This window comes from Cavia porcellus, unplaced genomic scaffold (genome assembly GCF_034190915.1).
Source record: "Cavia porcellus strain 051 isolate PalLab524CR breed Dunkin Hartley unplaced genomic scaffold, mCavPor4.1 scaffold_2, whole genome shotgun sequence".
Lineage (NCBI taxonomy): Eukaryota > Metazoa > Chordata > Mammalia > Rodentia > Caviidae > Cavia > Cavia porcellus.
The window spans coordinates 115,306,360-115,321,695 of NW_026947485.1; the positions used below are offsets into that span (position 1 = coordinate 115,306,360).

General features: G+C 41.3%; 2 protein-coding genes across 2 annotated transcripts; both read left to right on the forward strand.

Moving 5' to 3' along the window:
• Positions 1-1,399: 1,399 nt before the first annotated feature.
• Positions 1,400-2,329, forward strand: LOC100715848 (olfactory receptor 14A16-like). Its single transcript, XM_003479525.1, has one exon. It carries the CDS (start codon positions 1,400-1,402, stop codon positions 2,327-2,329), a length of 930 nt encoding a protein of 309 aa, XP_003479573.1.
• A 2,478-nt stretch (positions 2,330-4,807) lies between these two features.
• On the forward strand, positions 4,808-8,414 carry LOC100715562 (olfactory receptor 2T3-like). The gene is given in 5 exon segments (XM_013143269.1): positions 4,808-4,852; positions 5,967-6,130; positions 6,740-6,954; positions 7,424-7,930; positions 7,933-8,414. Coding segments are annotated over 5 exon segments (1,413 nt in total).
• Positions 8,415-15,336: the final 6,922 nt, after the last annotated feature.

A 15,336-nucleotide genomic window follows, 5' to 3' on the forward strand; every position in this document is an offset into this window, starting at 1 on the left:
GCTGAATGCTGACTTTGGTGGGAAACTGTTATTTTTTGTAAATCTCCAGGAGAGTCCTTAACAGAAAGAGACCAAAGGAGGGGCTGGGGATTTAGCTCAGCGGCATAAGCGCCTGCCTTGCAAGCAGGCAGTCGTGAGTTTGATCCCTGGTACCGATAAAAAGGAAAAAGACAAAAAAAAAAAAAAAAAAAAAAAAAAAAAAAAAAAAAAGAGACCAAAGGTTCAGCTGAATTTGGGCCACAGGGGCCATGCACTGAAGGTTTGCTGTAGTTGTTTGTTTTACATGAAGCATGAGACAGATTCGGGAAGGAACTAGTGGGAGATGGAAGGAAGCACATACTGAAAGCTCTGTTAAGAAGCATGAAGTTTATGGAGAGGCAAAGTAGTGCAATACCAAGCTGTGTAGAAGACCAGGAGAGAATGCTCTGGAGGGTGAGGGGCACTGTGCACATTGTGACTGCTGGAACAAATTTTGAAAAGCCAGTGTTCTATGTTCACTTACGTTCTAAAGGGTTAGCACGCTGCCTGTCCCATGAACTTGTTGTCTTGTAATTTCTGTGTAGCTGTATCTAACCAGATATTAGAATGTGAGCTTCTGGCATTTTACCATAGTGCATGTATCCATTCACAAGATCAATGTGAGCACTTTAGATGAATTTCTGTGTGGTTTGGAACATGAAAGTTTAACAGTGAGAAAGGGAAAATTTAGGGAGGAAAATATATAGACAAAGAAGATTTTTCAAGGACAATAAAAAAGCTGATCTTGACAATTAATAAAATCCTGTGTTCCTCAGATTGTTTAGGTGCAGAGGACCAAACCAAGGGGCTGGCAGGTGCTGACCATGAGCACTACCAGTGAGCTACACCTTCAGCCCATGTTAGGTACAGTACTTTAAATTGAACCAGTCAATTGAACTAGAACAATTAACCAATGAGAAATACTGACTGTGAGCTGATGAAACTGTTATTCACATAATTTAATCAAAGTCACAATACTACCAAATGAGTCAGTGGGAAACTGGACTTCAGACTCCTAGCTACAAAACACAGGCATTGTCTTCTAAGGATGCATTTTAACACAAACTATGTGTGTGTTATTCTGTTTAGTCAGTTACTGATTATAGACTTCATTTAGATAAAATCACAAGGCACACAGTTCTGGATGGACATCTTCCCCAGCCTCATGCATGGTGTCCCTGCTCTGGTTCAATGGATACCATGGGGGTTTCCTGGCATCTTCTCTGACTTCAAATTTTCTGACAGATGTGAATGTGAGCTGGAGAAAGACAAATGAAAAAAAAAAAAAAAAAAAAAAAAAAAAAAAAAAAAAAAACAGTGTGGACTCTTGGTCAAGTCTCACTGTGCTTGCTCTATTTTCACAGATTAAAGTTCCAGAGAAATGGACAACACCACGTGGGGGAACATGTTCATCCTCACGGGCTTCTCCACTGTCTGGGAGCTTCAGGTGCTGCATGCTGTGCTCTTCCTGGTGATCTACCTGGCCGCCCTGCTGGGCAATCTCCTCATCGTCATCATTACCATGCAGGACCCCCACCTGCACAGCCCCATGTATTTCTTCCTGAGGAATCTGTCCTTCCTGGGCCTGTGCCTCATTTCCATTACGGTTCCCAAGTCCATTGCAAACTCTCTGATGAACTTAAACCTCATCTCCTTTCTTGGGTGTGTGTCCCAGGTTTTCTTCTTCTTCCTCTTAGCCACTACAGAGGTGGCTCTCCTCACAGTCATGTTCTATGACCGCTACATAGCCATCTGCCACCCTCTCAGATACCAGACCATCATGAGCTACCAAGCCTGTGAACAGATGGCAGCATCTTCATGGCTCAGCGGATGTCTCAATGCAGTTCTGCACACAGCTGCTACCTTCTCCGTGCCCATGTGTGGACCTCCTGAGGTCCACCAGTTCTTCTGTGATGTCCCACAGCTGCTCTCCCTTGCCTGTGTCTGTAACATCAGGGAGTTGGTAGTCATTGGGCTCAGCCTCCTATTGGACCTCATCTGCTTTGTGTTCATCAATGTCTCTTACTTCCATATCTTCTCCACTGTTCTGAAGATGCCCTCCAGAGAGGGCCGGGCCAAAGCTTTCTCCACATGCCTGCCTCACCTCCTGGTAGTGACTCTGTTTCTGTCTTCTGGGTTTTTTGCTTACTTACACCCCCTGCCCAAGTCTCCCTCATTCTTGGATTTGCTAGTTTCTGCCTTCTACACAGTGGTGCCTCCCACTGTGAACCCTCTCATCTACAGCCTGAAGAACAAGGACATGCAGAAGGCACTCAGAAGGCTGCAGCTGAGCATGGATCGTCCTGCATGATAGAAGACCTTTCCCCTTGTGCATCGCAATCTTTCCACTCCCTGACACAGGTATCTGAACAGTCAGGCTATTTCATCTAGCAGCAATGTAAGATTTTTATAGAGGTCTCAGGAAAATCTCAGCACACCTTCTAAAGTATAGCTGGAAAGTACATTTCATGTTCAATAGAATGGCCATGTTGATAGAGCAGATATAGGTTCACCTTATTTCTGTGACCCTAATGGGATATTCTCTCTCTCTCCAGGCTATAAACAGACAGATTTCCAACAAATCAGAGACAAACTTAACCTCTCCCAGACAAACCAAACCTGTGGTCATTCTTAGCCCAGGATATCTGAAGTTTCATTTGGGCTGATTTATTATGGTATTTAAGGCACTGGAAAGCAGTGATGGCTCCAATCCTGAGAATGTGCTAAATACCACAGAACTGTAAAGACCCAAAAAGCTAATTTATATTACACAGTGGTACCTTGGTTTATGAACTTATCTCATTCTGTGATTCCTTTTTTTGCCCTCAATAATCATATTTTACTGATGATGAAGGGATCTGACTTACAGCTGCTGCAAGAACTTTAAGGAAAATATCAGAAGAGCTATAAAGGAAACTATTTGTAGATTAATAAAGACTTTAAAGAACCGTGGTTAAAAACCTTGTGATTGACCATTTCACAAGCAAGTTTGCTTACTTCAGTACGTGCAACATTTTAAATAATCGCTGGAATTGTTATCTGTATCATTGTGCTGAATCATATAATGGGTGGTATAGAAAATAACAAAATACTATGATCTTCACACATTTTTTTGAAATTTAATTTATGCTAATATTTATCTTATGCAAATACAGAGTATAGAAATGTAAACTTTTCTTCTTCAGGGACAATTATTTTCCTGCAGTAGAACACATGAAATAAATTATTTTACCACTTACCAGTACAATCATTTAAAGACAGGAAGACCAAAAATTGGATTTTGTTAATTTTTATAATGCAATAATACAAGAAATGTAAAAATGAAAATTTTATCAAATTTATTGAATATTTTTTCTGTGTATGATGTATTTTAAACACTCAACACAGAATGCAACATAAAAACCTGGACAGCAGGATCCAAATTTTTTCTGGATGGTTTTCCTGTCATTATCAAATGTAAATAAACTAAACTTATAATTTGCATTCAAAGATTCAGACGCCCCTACTGTTTAGATTAATTGGTGACTTATCAAGTTACTCTCTTGTTAACTGGCTTTCCAGTATATTCACATTTAAGCAAGTATCACAGAAATACAAAGCTAAAAATGTTAAATATACTTTTTTATTTTGCATTTGCTTGTACTTCCTTAGTGTTGTGCCTGCTATACAGGAAGCAATTGACTCCAGCAATTCTTTTGTCACTAAATATGCAGTTAGACATTTGCAAGTAGTTTAAATTTATAACTGCTATATTAAATCTTCAATAGGTGTAATATTGATTTAACTAATAAACTCAAGTAGAATAAATGCTCATGACCTTATTATGCTTAATGCAGATAACACAAATCATATCCATTTTTAAGTCAATGTTAATAATCTTTTTTTTTCAAAAAGTTACTCAAACCACAGCAATCTGTACAACATTCCATTTGGTTTGTATGTTTTTGAGAATTTGGAAAATATTTAAATTTGTGTGCATGTTCACTGATCTCTAAGAGTAGAGTCTTCTGTGGGGCTTTAAAAATGATCTTATTTTCAATATCCATTAGATCAAGGTTTTTAGATTCCACCATGGGTGAGATCATTTAGTATTTGTCTCCACGTGCCAGCCTATTTGGTAATTGTTTTCTAGGTGTGTCAGCCCAGCTGAAAATAACAGGATATTGCACTTTGTTAGGGCTGGCTAGGATCCTATGGTACATACTTTTTCTTTATCCACTTGTCCACTACTCAAATTGATTCCATACCCTAGGTATTGTGACTAGAGTTTCAATAAACATGGAATTCCAAGAGTCTTCAATATGCTGACTTTAATTCTTTGGCTATATATCCAGTAGTGGAATTTCTAGACCATGCACTATTTTTATTTTTTATTTGTTGAGGATCCTCTATAATGTTTTCCCTGATGACTGCACTAATTTACTTCACAAATAGTGAATAAATGTTCCTCTCTGTTCACAACCTCACCAAGTTACACGTTATCACAGTTACTCCCATTGGGTTGAGATTGCCCTTCATTCTGTGTTTAATTTATATGTTTATAGGTTCCTCATATTTAGTGATGTTCAATGTCTCCACTCAAGTCATTTTTAACAAAAGGAAAGTATTGACAGTTCACATGCACACTTACAAAATATTTTTTTCTATTTTTCAAAGCTTTAAAATCATCAAGCTTTGCAGTTTTTGAGCAGATGCAAGTTTATAGGAAGAAGGCTGCTAGGAGCAGAAGGGTAGGAGAGGAGCTCCTTCTCAGTGGGAAGCTCTGTAACTACAGTTGCAGAGAGTGAGCATGGACAATTTAAAGAGCGAGGAGAACACAGGGAACACAGGGCAGGTGCTCCCTTAAGAAGAGTCACTTTTGTGAAACACAAAGTTCATTAATCCAACAAAAGATACGACAAATTGGAAAAATTGATTATCAAAATACCAGTGATCTAAATATTAAAACAGAAACACTAAGTTTGTTGGGAAATACAATAGATAGAACTCCTGAAAATAATGGTATATGTATAGACTTTATGAACAAAACCCTGCAGGAACTATTGCAAAAACCACCTGCAATCTCATCTAATTAAAAAGATTTTGCACAGCAAGAGAAATCAGCACTACAGTGAAGAGACATTTTTTCACACTGTGGGAAAAATGTTTGCCACCTGTTCTACAGCCAAAGGGTTACTATCTAGAATACAAATAAATCAAACAAGTCAGATTTCCTCAAAATTAAAGACCCAGTGCAAAAAAAGGGAATCAAAGATAAATAGACACTTGCTAGATGAAGAAATACAAAAGACATTAAGTAAATAAAAAATCTTCAACATCCATGATCATTCAAGAGATGAAAAATTGCAACAATACTGAGGTTCCTTCTCTCCCAAGAAACAATGTCATGTAAACTTAATGTCAAGTAAACTTTAATATCAAGTAAACTTCTAATAACAAATACTCGTGGAGCTTTGGGAAGAGAGGAACCCTTGTTAACTGTTGGCTGCGGAATAGAAAGCCAGTGTTAAGATTCCTCACAAATCTAGACTAGAGGTTCCATCTGATACTGCTGTTCTCTTTGGTAACTTCCTGAATTAAGCCACCATATCACAGTGATAAATGAGAGTAATAATAAAGTATATCCCGATTTATTTTTTTTTTTTTATTTTCAGTTTTACTGCACATGAGCTGTATGCAGTCCCACTCCTGGTGGAGGTTGGTACAGGGACATCACACAATTTTCCAGCCACTTGTGTCAGTGCGGCTGTGCCTACACTGCTATGAGGAAAGCAGTACTCCACACATGTAGAGGGGTTCAGGACTATGCAGTCACATGGCGTGGGGAATAGGTGAAAGAAAAAAAAATCACCACTCTTCCTGCTTCCATGAGGCATTAAACAGAAGACCTCGCCTCAATTTCCCAAAGAAAGGAGCCCGTGACGCAATTCCCACTTTGCCTCCTTAAGTCACACCTGAGCGCCCAGCTTCTGGACGCTGCAGCATCTGCCAGGCTTGACTCAGACTCAGTTCCTGGAGGAGCACGAGAGGGGACAGAGGAGTCTGGGCCCTGTGCCCCTTTGATCCTTGCTGGAGGGTGGCTCACTGAGAAGTCTCTGGAGGACTTCAGCAAGTGAGATGTGAGGGTCAGGGTGCCTGGTTTCCTTGCTCTCTTTCATGTAATTCCAACTTCTCCTGTAACCCTGATGTCTCTTTTGCATTGCGTTTCCTATTGCTGTGCATTGATGCTTCTGTGCACTCCCCAAAGCTGGGGTACGGTGACGCCAAGGCCCCTCTACACCTCAGTTTGTCCTGGGGCTCTGGACTCTCTGGTAGTCTAGAATACCTTTGCCCTTTGAGAGCTTATAGCACAGTTGTGTCAAGGGGGACTCACACTATTTGACTAAAAATTTAAAATAGATGCATTTGAGTAGAGCAGATCCTGAGGAAAGGTGTGGATTTACAGAGGGTCTTTTTTTGTTTGTTTGTTTGTTTGTTTGTTTTCAATATAACTGAGATGCAGGCCTAGAGGGATTCCTTCATGGAAGTACAGGACTACAGCCTAACAGCTATTTTACACATCCTGCTGCCCTTAATGCTGGACACTGCAGGCAGTAAGGCGGGGAAAAATGTCTGCCAAAGGGAATTGAACACTTGAGTCAGTTTACAACTAAATACAAAGTTCATATTTAGGGGCTCTGCATCTCTTGTTCCTGCAGTTTCTAAGACCATTTGTCTGCAGAACAGTTAATGAAGAAATCCCTAGGCCTCATGGTGGATCCTGTGATCCAGTGAGCCCTGCCCCTCCTGCCTTGCTGCAGGGCTGTGTTCAGAGCTGTTCTTCCAGGTCAGCTGCTCGTCCTACCCAGTGCCAGTCCCCTAACCGCTCTGTTCACAGAACTCAGTGGTGTCAGATGCAGTTGGGAAGCTGGCATGAGGGGAGGGGCTCTAATGGAGGTGTGTGATGCAGGAAGGTGTTTAAGTGGTGCAAGGTTCCCAGGGAACCTCAGTCAGGGTTTCAGTACCCTCAACAGTGTAAATGCTGCCAGTTGCCTCAGTGGATTTCTGTCACTGAGCCTGAAGAACTGCTGGGTCTGGAAGTTCTCAAATAGAGCAATTTGACTCCTGTCACAGACTTAATGTGGTTTTTAGCTTAAGTCTCCAATCATCCTTACTTACTGAGTGCAGACACCTGTCTCTTTCTGGAGCTCATGGTCACTTCATGGGGCCCCAAGGTCTGTCTGTATTTCACTCTAGCTAGTGGCCAAAGTCCAGCTTGACCTCTCTGAGGTCTGAATTTCTGACCCCACCTCAGTTTAACCCAGTGTTTGTATAAATAGCACAAATTGCATGCTTCATCAAAAATAGAGTCCTGTGCATGCAGTAGATATAACAATCCTGATTCTATTTCTCCTCAGGTGAGAAGTCTATCCAGACACATACTTGGGGAGTCTAACTCCATGGAATCAAACTTTGAGCACTGACTTCATCCTTGTGGGGCTCTTCATGGACACCAAGCATGCGGCTTTGCTCTACACTGTGATCTTCATATTCTTCTTGCTGGCTCTGGCCAGAAGTGCCCTCTTCAGTGTCCTGATCCACTTGGACCTCCACCTCCACAGGCTCATGTACTTCCTCCTCAGCCAGCTGTCACTCATGGACCTCCTATACATGCCCGTCACGGTGCCCGAGATACTTGTGAGCCAGGTCACTGGAGATCACACAATTTCCCCCTCGGGCTGTGGGATCCAGATATTCTTCTACCTGACCCAGGCTGGGGCCAAGTTCTTCCACCTGGGAGCCATGGCCTACGACCAATACGCTGCCATTTGCAGACCTCTCCACTACCCACTACTGATGAGCCCAAGGGTGTGCCTACTGCTGGCGGGCGGGTCCTGGTGTGTAGGGATACTGGATGCCCTGTTGATCACCCCATTACGCTAAGCTTCCCCTACTGTCAGTCCAGGAGAAACTTGAGCTTCTTCTGTGAGGTTCCTGTTCTGCTCAAGCTCTCCTGCTCCAACATCTCCCTCTGCAGCTTGCTCATGTGCCTGTGCTGCGTGCTCATGATCCTGGTCCCCATCCTGGTCATCTTGGGCTCCTACACCCTGATCCTGTGCCTCATCCAAAGGATGAACTCATCCAAGTGTCATAGCAAGGCCTTGGCCATCTGCTCCTCTCACATAATCATGGTGGTGCTGTTCTATGGAGCCACCCTCCATGCCTACATCCTTCCCATCACCTACCACACAGCCTGGCAGGACATGATGGTGTCTTCCTTGTATACCATCATCACACCAGTGCTGAACCCTCTCATCTACAGCCTGTGTATCAAGGATGTCAGAGGGGTCCTGCAGAACATGGTTCATTCAAGAGCAAGCCTCAGGAGCACTGTAAGAGCGAAAGCTGGGGAATGACCAGGCTTCTCTGCTCCCTTCTCTTCTCCTCTTCATTTCTGGCCTCCTCCTGTCCTTTCCTGTCTTCTCATCTGCTCTCAGCATCTGAGTCTCCAGTGGGAGACCATGCACCTTTTCACTTTATCATGCACGTGAAATTTGTCCTTACTGCTTGTTCATTCATTTTATCATGTGTATTTTATTTTGACAGAGTCCCTTGAACTGTGTTTCAGTAGCTGACCTAAATAAATACAGAACACACTGTCTACCTCCACCAAGGCTGGGCTCATTGATCATTGTAATGTGAGGAGTAGGTGTGCTCCTAACCCAGAAGAAGTCTCACGGTGAAGCTTTCAGACCCACGGAGAACACTAGGGAAAGACTGATGTTCCTTCACTGTGTAACACCCTGTGAGTCACTGTCCCCTGTGACAGTTGCAGGGTTCTGTTAACTCTGACATTGGATCTCAGGAAGTACAAAGGGGCACATGTTCTAGAAATACTGAAATTGGTGCTTGTAATAAAGCTTCAGTGTCCTTAATATTCTGCCCATAAAAAAAAATACCTGGATAAAATATCAATACTAAAGTCCAAAAGATAATGGACTTGTTTAATTGACAAGATGTAAATGAAAGTGGCTTCCTCTTACTTTTAATGGGATATAGAAATGATATTCTAAATGATAGTCTACTTGATTTAGACTAAGGATAAAAGCCCTTTTGCAGAAGTTTTAGGAAATCTTAGCTTTCTTGAAGTCTGTTGTTCTGAAACTACATTAACCAATACTATAATTTTTGAGTTGCCCCTAGATTTTATGCCCCCTGCTATGTGATATGAGACCAAGAGAATTTCTGTGGCTTCAGCCACACCAGCTCACTGTTGTGCTTGTGAATAAAGTCACCCGTGGGACCAGTGCCTCTGTCGGGGAGGAAGTAGGGAAGAGCACATTAGCGCCGGTTGATGTGACCTGAGGTGGTGTCTGTCCCAGCTCTGTCCCTTAGGACCCCATGGCTCATCGCTTGATGTATGGACACAGGATGAGGCAGGTGTCCCAGGCCTGCTGCAGCTGCTGTAGACCTGGCTTTCTCCATACAGCTTGTCAACGGCACACTTCTGCTTTCTGCCATGTATAAAGGGTTTTGGGTGAATTTGGGAGTAAATCCCACTGATTTTGTGTAAATAATCCTCTGTAAAGGAAGAAGAACTTGTCAAGCAGTAATTATAGTCACAGTTTTATAAACTTATATAGTTAATTAAAAAGAATGAACAAAACTCTACAAGCATAACAAATGCTACTAGGTACACTGATACCATCATTGCATTAGTGATATGATTAGTATTATCATTGGTGTCATTATAGAAGTCACTTGTCAGATTGCATCTTGTATAGGCTTTTGATTGGCTTCTGTTTTCTTTTCTGAGTGTAAATTTGTCTATTTATCACTCCAGAGAAAGAGATACAAAATAAAATTTAAATCTTTTTTGATATTGTTAGTACATTGGGAAACTTAGTAAAAGGATAAGTTCTTTTTTTTTTCCCTGTACATGGGAATTGAACTCAGGGATCGAAATCATGCTGGCCATGCAGGCCCCGCACCTCTGAGCTGTAACCTCAGTCCCTGGGCCCTGGGGTAGAGTCCTTTTTAAAAGTACTGGATTTAAGTAAGTCATTCTCGAGTTCCTCTTTAATTTAGGAAGGACTATCTGGCTTTTGCAAGTTTGCTTCAGCTCCTACCCTTTCTTCACATCATTTTCAGGATGAAAAAGAGGAACAACTTTGTGTGGAACTCTCTGAAAGGGTCCTTCTCCAGTTAAGGCCTGTGCCTCCTGCATAGGCATAAATAAGAGTGTTGATGTGTTGTTTTCACTCAGAGCAATCACTTGGTGTATATTCAGTTGTTATTCACTTCTGTAAGGTTGATTGCTATAGATATTAACTTACCCATCTTATTACAAGTATCATGGCTTTATTGTTGTAGAGCAACACAAAAATAAAAGCACATTTTTTAAAAAACTGTCTTTAAAAAAGTTTTAAAAAAAAAAACTGTGACTCTAACCACAATTTAAAGAATGTTATTTAATGCATTAAACTAATTCAAGTGTAGTTTATGATCAATTTTACAGTTTTAATAGTTTTTCTGTATGTTTTATATACAGATATTATTTACAATAGGTCATAGTTTATGATAAATTTTTCTTATATGTTTAGTTTACTTGGCAATACATTAGCAGAATAAAGTTAATAATGCATTGTATACATTTGTGAATTAATTTCCGGTGATTCCATAGTGATTTACTTATTAGTGCATATTATAAAGAATGATGGGTTTCATTTGGTGTACATTTCAAAATCAGTAAACCTGTTTGTACCCTAGAAACAACCAGGATTTTTTTCCCTTTCTCTTGTTTAGCTTTTGAGGTAGAATTTATTGACAGAGTATGCAGATATTTCATAAAGTCAATATCAATCTGGGTAACATTTTTTTTTCCTTATTCATCTTTTGTCTCTGGGGTCAGATACCTGATGTGCACAGTTTGCAGATAAATTGGCCCATGGTTTCAGTCTCTGTTCCACTGACTCCCAGGTGGCTGCCCCAGGAAGCAGGGCGGGAGAGAAGGCAGCTGGGCCCATGGCAGCCCAGAAGTGGGGAAGGACAGGGGTCCAGGGAGTGGGGTGCTGGGACAGCGTGCACCCCATTCCAGCTCATACCTTTACCCTGTTCCTGTGCATGAACACAGGCGAATGAGGTATGTGACACACAGATCAATCACCTTATCCATACATTCACCTGTAGCTCACTGTTGCTGTTGTTTATCATTGCATTTTTTATTTACTTGTGTTTTTGCAAGTATCACAGTGACTCACTGGCCCACCAGGCCTCTACTACTCAGTGTTGGGTTCACCTGCTGTATCTGCTGTATTGTGTGACCCAGTCACACCCAGGGACCCCACTCCTGAACACTGCCTCACTAAGCATGAAACCCCAGCATGGCGGGTGTCTCTGGGAGGCCTTTCCTGCATGTGGAAGTGAGCTCTGTCGCTCCCTAGTGTCCTGAAGTGCCCATTTATTATCAGAGAGTGCGATCACTTGCATCTTCTCTCTCTTATTTCTTGGTCAATTTTATCAGAGATATAGCACATTATCCATTGCCTCGAAGACATGTAATTTGGGTTTCTGGTCCTTTCTGGTCTGTATTTTATTTCTCCTACTCTTATCAGTTTTAATTTCCTGAATTTGTTGTTAAAAGAATGTTGAAGACAGACGTGGTGGAATGCACCTAGAATCCCAGCACTGAGGAAGTCTGAGACAGGCAGATTGCAGCTTGGAGATTTCCCAGGACAACTTAGAAAGACCCTGTATAAAACAGAAAAGAAAAGACAGGAGCCCAGTGGTGGAGAACTGATGAGTTCAACTCCCAGTACCAAAACAAATAAGAAAAAAGAGTTAACTTCACTAATACTTGAATTGTAAAATATTCTAATAAATTCACTATTTCCCTAACTTCCCTGTCAATTATTGCCTTAGAAGACGCCACAGAGTTAACAAGTAGATTTCTCTGTTTCAGGATGAAAGCCATTCAGAGTGTGTGCTCTCACTTGCTTTGGTGGGTTGAAATCGTCCCCAGCCTGAGTTCTATTTCCTACCAGTCATGCAGGACAAGGCTTCCTCCAGTCCCCTTACTGTAGCTTTTCTCTGTAGTGGCATTGTCCCGGGCCTGCTGCTTTCCAGGGAAGGAGTGGCTGCTGTGACTTAAGGTGCAACAGAAAGGGGGTTTTCTGCTCTCTGGTGCTCTGCAGGGAAACAGTGGGAGCTGGCAAGGCGCCCCCCTCCAGGGTCTAGCCCCTACATCCTGCTTGTTCTCCGGAGGCAGCCCTGGATATTTAGCTTGGCTCCCTGACCAGATGAAAATGCTGTGATGCTCACTCCCTGTGACGCTCTTGACCTGTTCACTGCTCTTTCCCCCGGCGCTGTGTCTCTGACCAGTCTCTGCCTGTACTCACAGTCTTGTGTTGTGCTTCTGCTCTTCATGCCATTTGGAGGCCAAGTTCCCCTGCCCAGTGTTTCCTCCAGGGCCGCTCTTAATAAATGCCAGGATTTCTGGATTTTGCTTGCTTTCTGGCTCACTCAATCTTCATTCTGTTATTTCCTGTTGGTTCCTCCTCTCTTCTGATTCCTGAACTAGATTCCTGCAGCAGCTTGTGAGGGCCAGCAGTGCCAGGGCTACTATCTGTGAACTTCAGCAATGCAGCTTTCAAAGTGTAACTTTGTCTTGCCCTTATGTTATGCTTCATTGTTAAATTCTCATGGAATCAATTCTTGGGTTTAAAGTTTTCTATAATGTGCATATTAGTAGTTAATGTATAAAAGGGAATATTTATGATCAAATTTAATACTGAAGTACAGTTGGTAATGAAGAGTGGAGGAGATGGAGAGCTAAAAATTCTGACATGAACATAAATCTAACCACACAATTAATCAACGGTGATGTGTTTGACAGAGTGATCGAGTTCATTTCAGAATTTGATTATGTACCTGAAAAATTAAAATACCTAAAATATTGCATATATATAGTGTATCTACATGTGTATATGCTTAAATGTGCATTTTCTTCATATTGTATGGTATATTATCTCTGGAAACGATTATAAAATAAAAAGGCTAAAGTTATATAATATTGACTTATATTTTATAAATTAGATATTATTGGTAATAGGGATATTTGAGATTGCTTTATTATTTAAAAAAAACAAAATTTCACAGCAAAATAGTAAGAGAATAGCAATACTCAATGCACTGTGCATCATTATCTTCAAAGTGTTTAGTCAGAGTACACAATCTACAAAGAAACGATCCTCTCTTACAAGGAAGAAGCAGATAATCATACAAAGCCTTCAAGATTGTGAATTGTACCAGAAAAATTTTAAAAATCACTCGAGAAGAAAGCCAGAACCGTGAAGCAAGTATGTATTATCTTCCACAGTTCTCTTAGTTTGTTTCTTCTTTAAAGTCCAGAAAGACACAAAATTTGGTCCAACTCAGTAATAAAGTAGTAAGCTCAGGGTGATGTCAGCATGCCAGGTCTCAGGGCACACTTAACTCATCCACACCAGTCCTTCAGCCTGGATGGGCCTGAGGGACAAAGCAGAAGGTGAGCTCACCGATAGGCTGAGACCGCTGCAGGAATAGAAGTTAATTGCTGCTCTTCAATCATTGATCTGCTGCAGAAACTTTGCATTAGATCTTGACAATATTTCCTACCTTTTTTCTCCATCATTTATTTTCCTGGGGCAAAGAAAATATGCTTTCTTCTTAAACCTTTCATATAACATTTATTTATTAAGAAATAAGCACTTGGTTTGCAGTTATTTATGGACAAACTGATACAAATTTCTTCTTTATATTTAGATGTTCTTTTGATGTACCTGTTTCCTAAGATAGAACTTTTACAGAGAGAAAGTGACAGTTACATTTCAAGAAGGGATGGTGCTGAGAGTTATAGCAATGTGAGAAATACTGATCTCAGTTATATTTATTTTTCTATGGGGAAGCTTACAGAGCTTGATGTGGACTCAGATTGCAGCCTACAGTGGAAAGCTGGTGTTTCCAAGAGAACAGGGGAAGTGCCATGCTAGGTGTCTGGCCTTTGGGCAAAACATCAATCCTCCCTCCATTTAGTTTTGTAGTGTTAGGCAAAGGCCCTGAGGACCTGAATATGAAATCTGTGAGGAAAAATAAGCTAAGTAAGTCACTGACAGGCTCTTATACAAGAAGAAATGTGGGAAAGCATAAGAACGCTGCCTGGGAAGATCTCAAACTCCAGCAGTGGTCAGGGACCCCTTGCAGCAGCATTTATGAGCTTCCTGGTCAAACGTGCACTAAACTTTGTGCTTGAAACTCGAGGAGTTGGACAGAGAGGAAAAAGCATCAGGCAGCTCAGTCCATGTGTGGGATAGAGATGGTGCTCTCGGCTTTGTCCAGGGTCCAGGTGGCTGTTGTGTGTGGATGATGACCGTGACTTCCACTGGATAAGGAGTAGCAGAGATGATCCCAACACCCCCCTTGCCCCACCTGCCTCCTGTACCCACTCTGTTCCCTCAGCCCTCAGCACCTGAGCTCTCTCACCTGTGCTGCTCATTGCTTCAGTTCTTGAAGCACTCTGCATGGATATGGATTGGAACCGCAAGTGTGCTTTGGAGTTTGTTGGGGAGTTTTAATATTTCCACAAAACACAGGCTCCATCTTCAAGCAGAGGTAGGATTTGATAGAAAGGAAATTATACAATCTGTCTGTCTGTCTGTCTATCATCTGTCCCATCCATCTTCTATACTATATCTCAGGTTTTTTGGATACTTAGAGCATCAGTGAATCTTCTATGGCAACAACACCTCAGAACATTAGTGAGTGAAATATTCAAGTTAGTTTTAGAATCATTACAGGGTTGTAAAATACAGCTCAAAGCTGTAAATTTTTGAAGCAATCACACATTTTAAATGCTACTAAAGTTTTTTTCAGAAACATGATATATTTCTCCTTTCCCATTTGTAAAGATTTGTGGCATGTATTATTTCAATGTTAGAAATAGAAAGTTGAAGATATTTAGTATATTCAAGGAAAAACATAGGGAAGAAGCCTTTGTGGATTACTTTTTCAGAAAGACCAGTATATCTTATTTTATTTCTGACCTATTTATAGCTATTTAAAATTCTATTTTGAGTCTTATTCCTATAGTATTTTCCCCAAACAAATTAAGTGACTTCTGCAGCCAAGGGGAATGTGGCGTTGGTGTGTTTTATCATCTATCCTGGGCTCAGGAGATGAGCACCAAGCAGAGGAGCAGCTGGTGGCAGGGACAGTTCAGCAGTGCTCAGTTTTCCTCCCTGTTCTCCACTTTCTGAGAAAAGTGGATTCGGCAGTCAGTAACAGTGAGAGTGATGGCAATAT

What these genes read in the sequence shown, in the direction of transcription:
- LOC100715848 (XM_003479525.1), top strand. Translation starts at nt 1,400, where the DNA reads ATGGACAACACCACGTGGGGGAACATGTTCATCCTCACGGGCTTCTCC.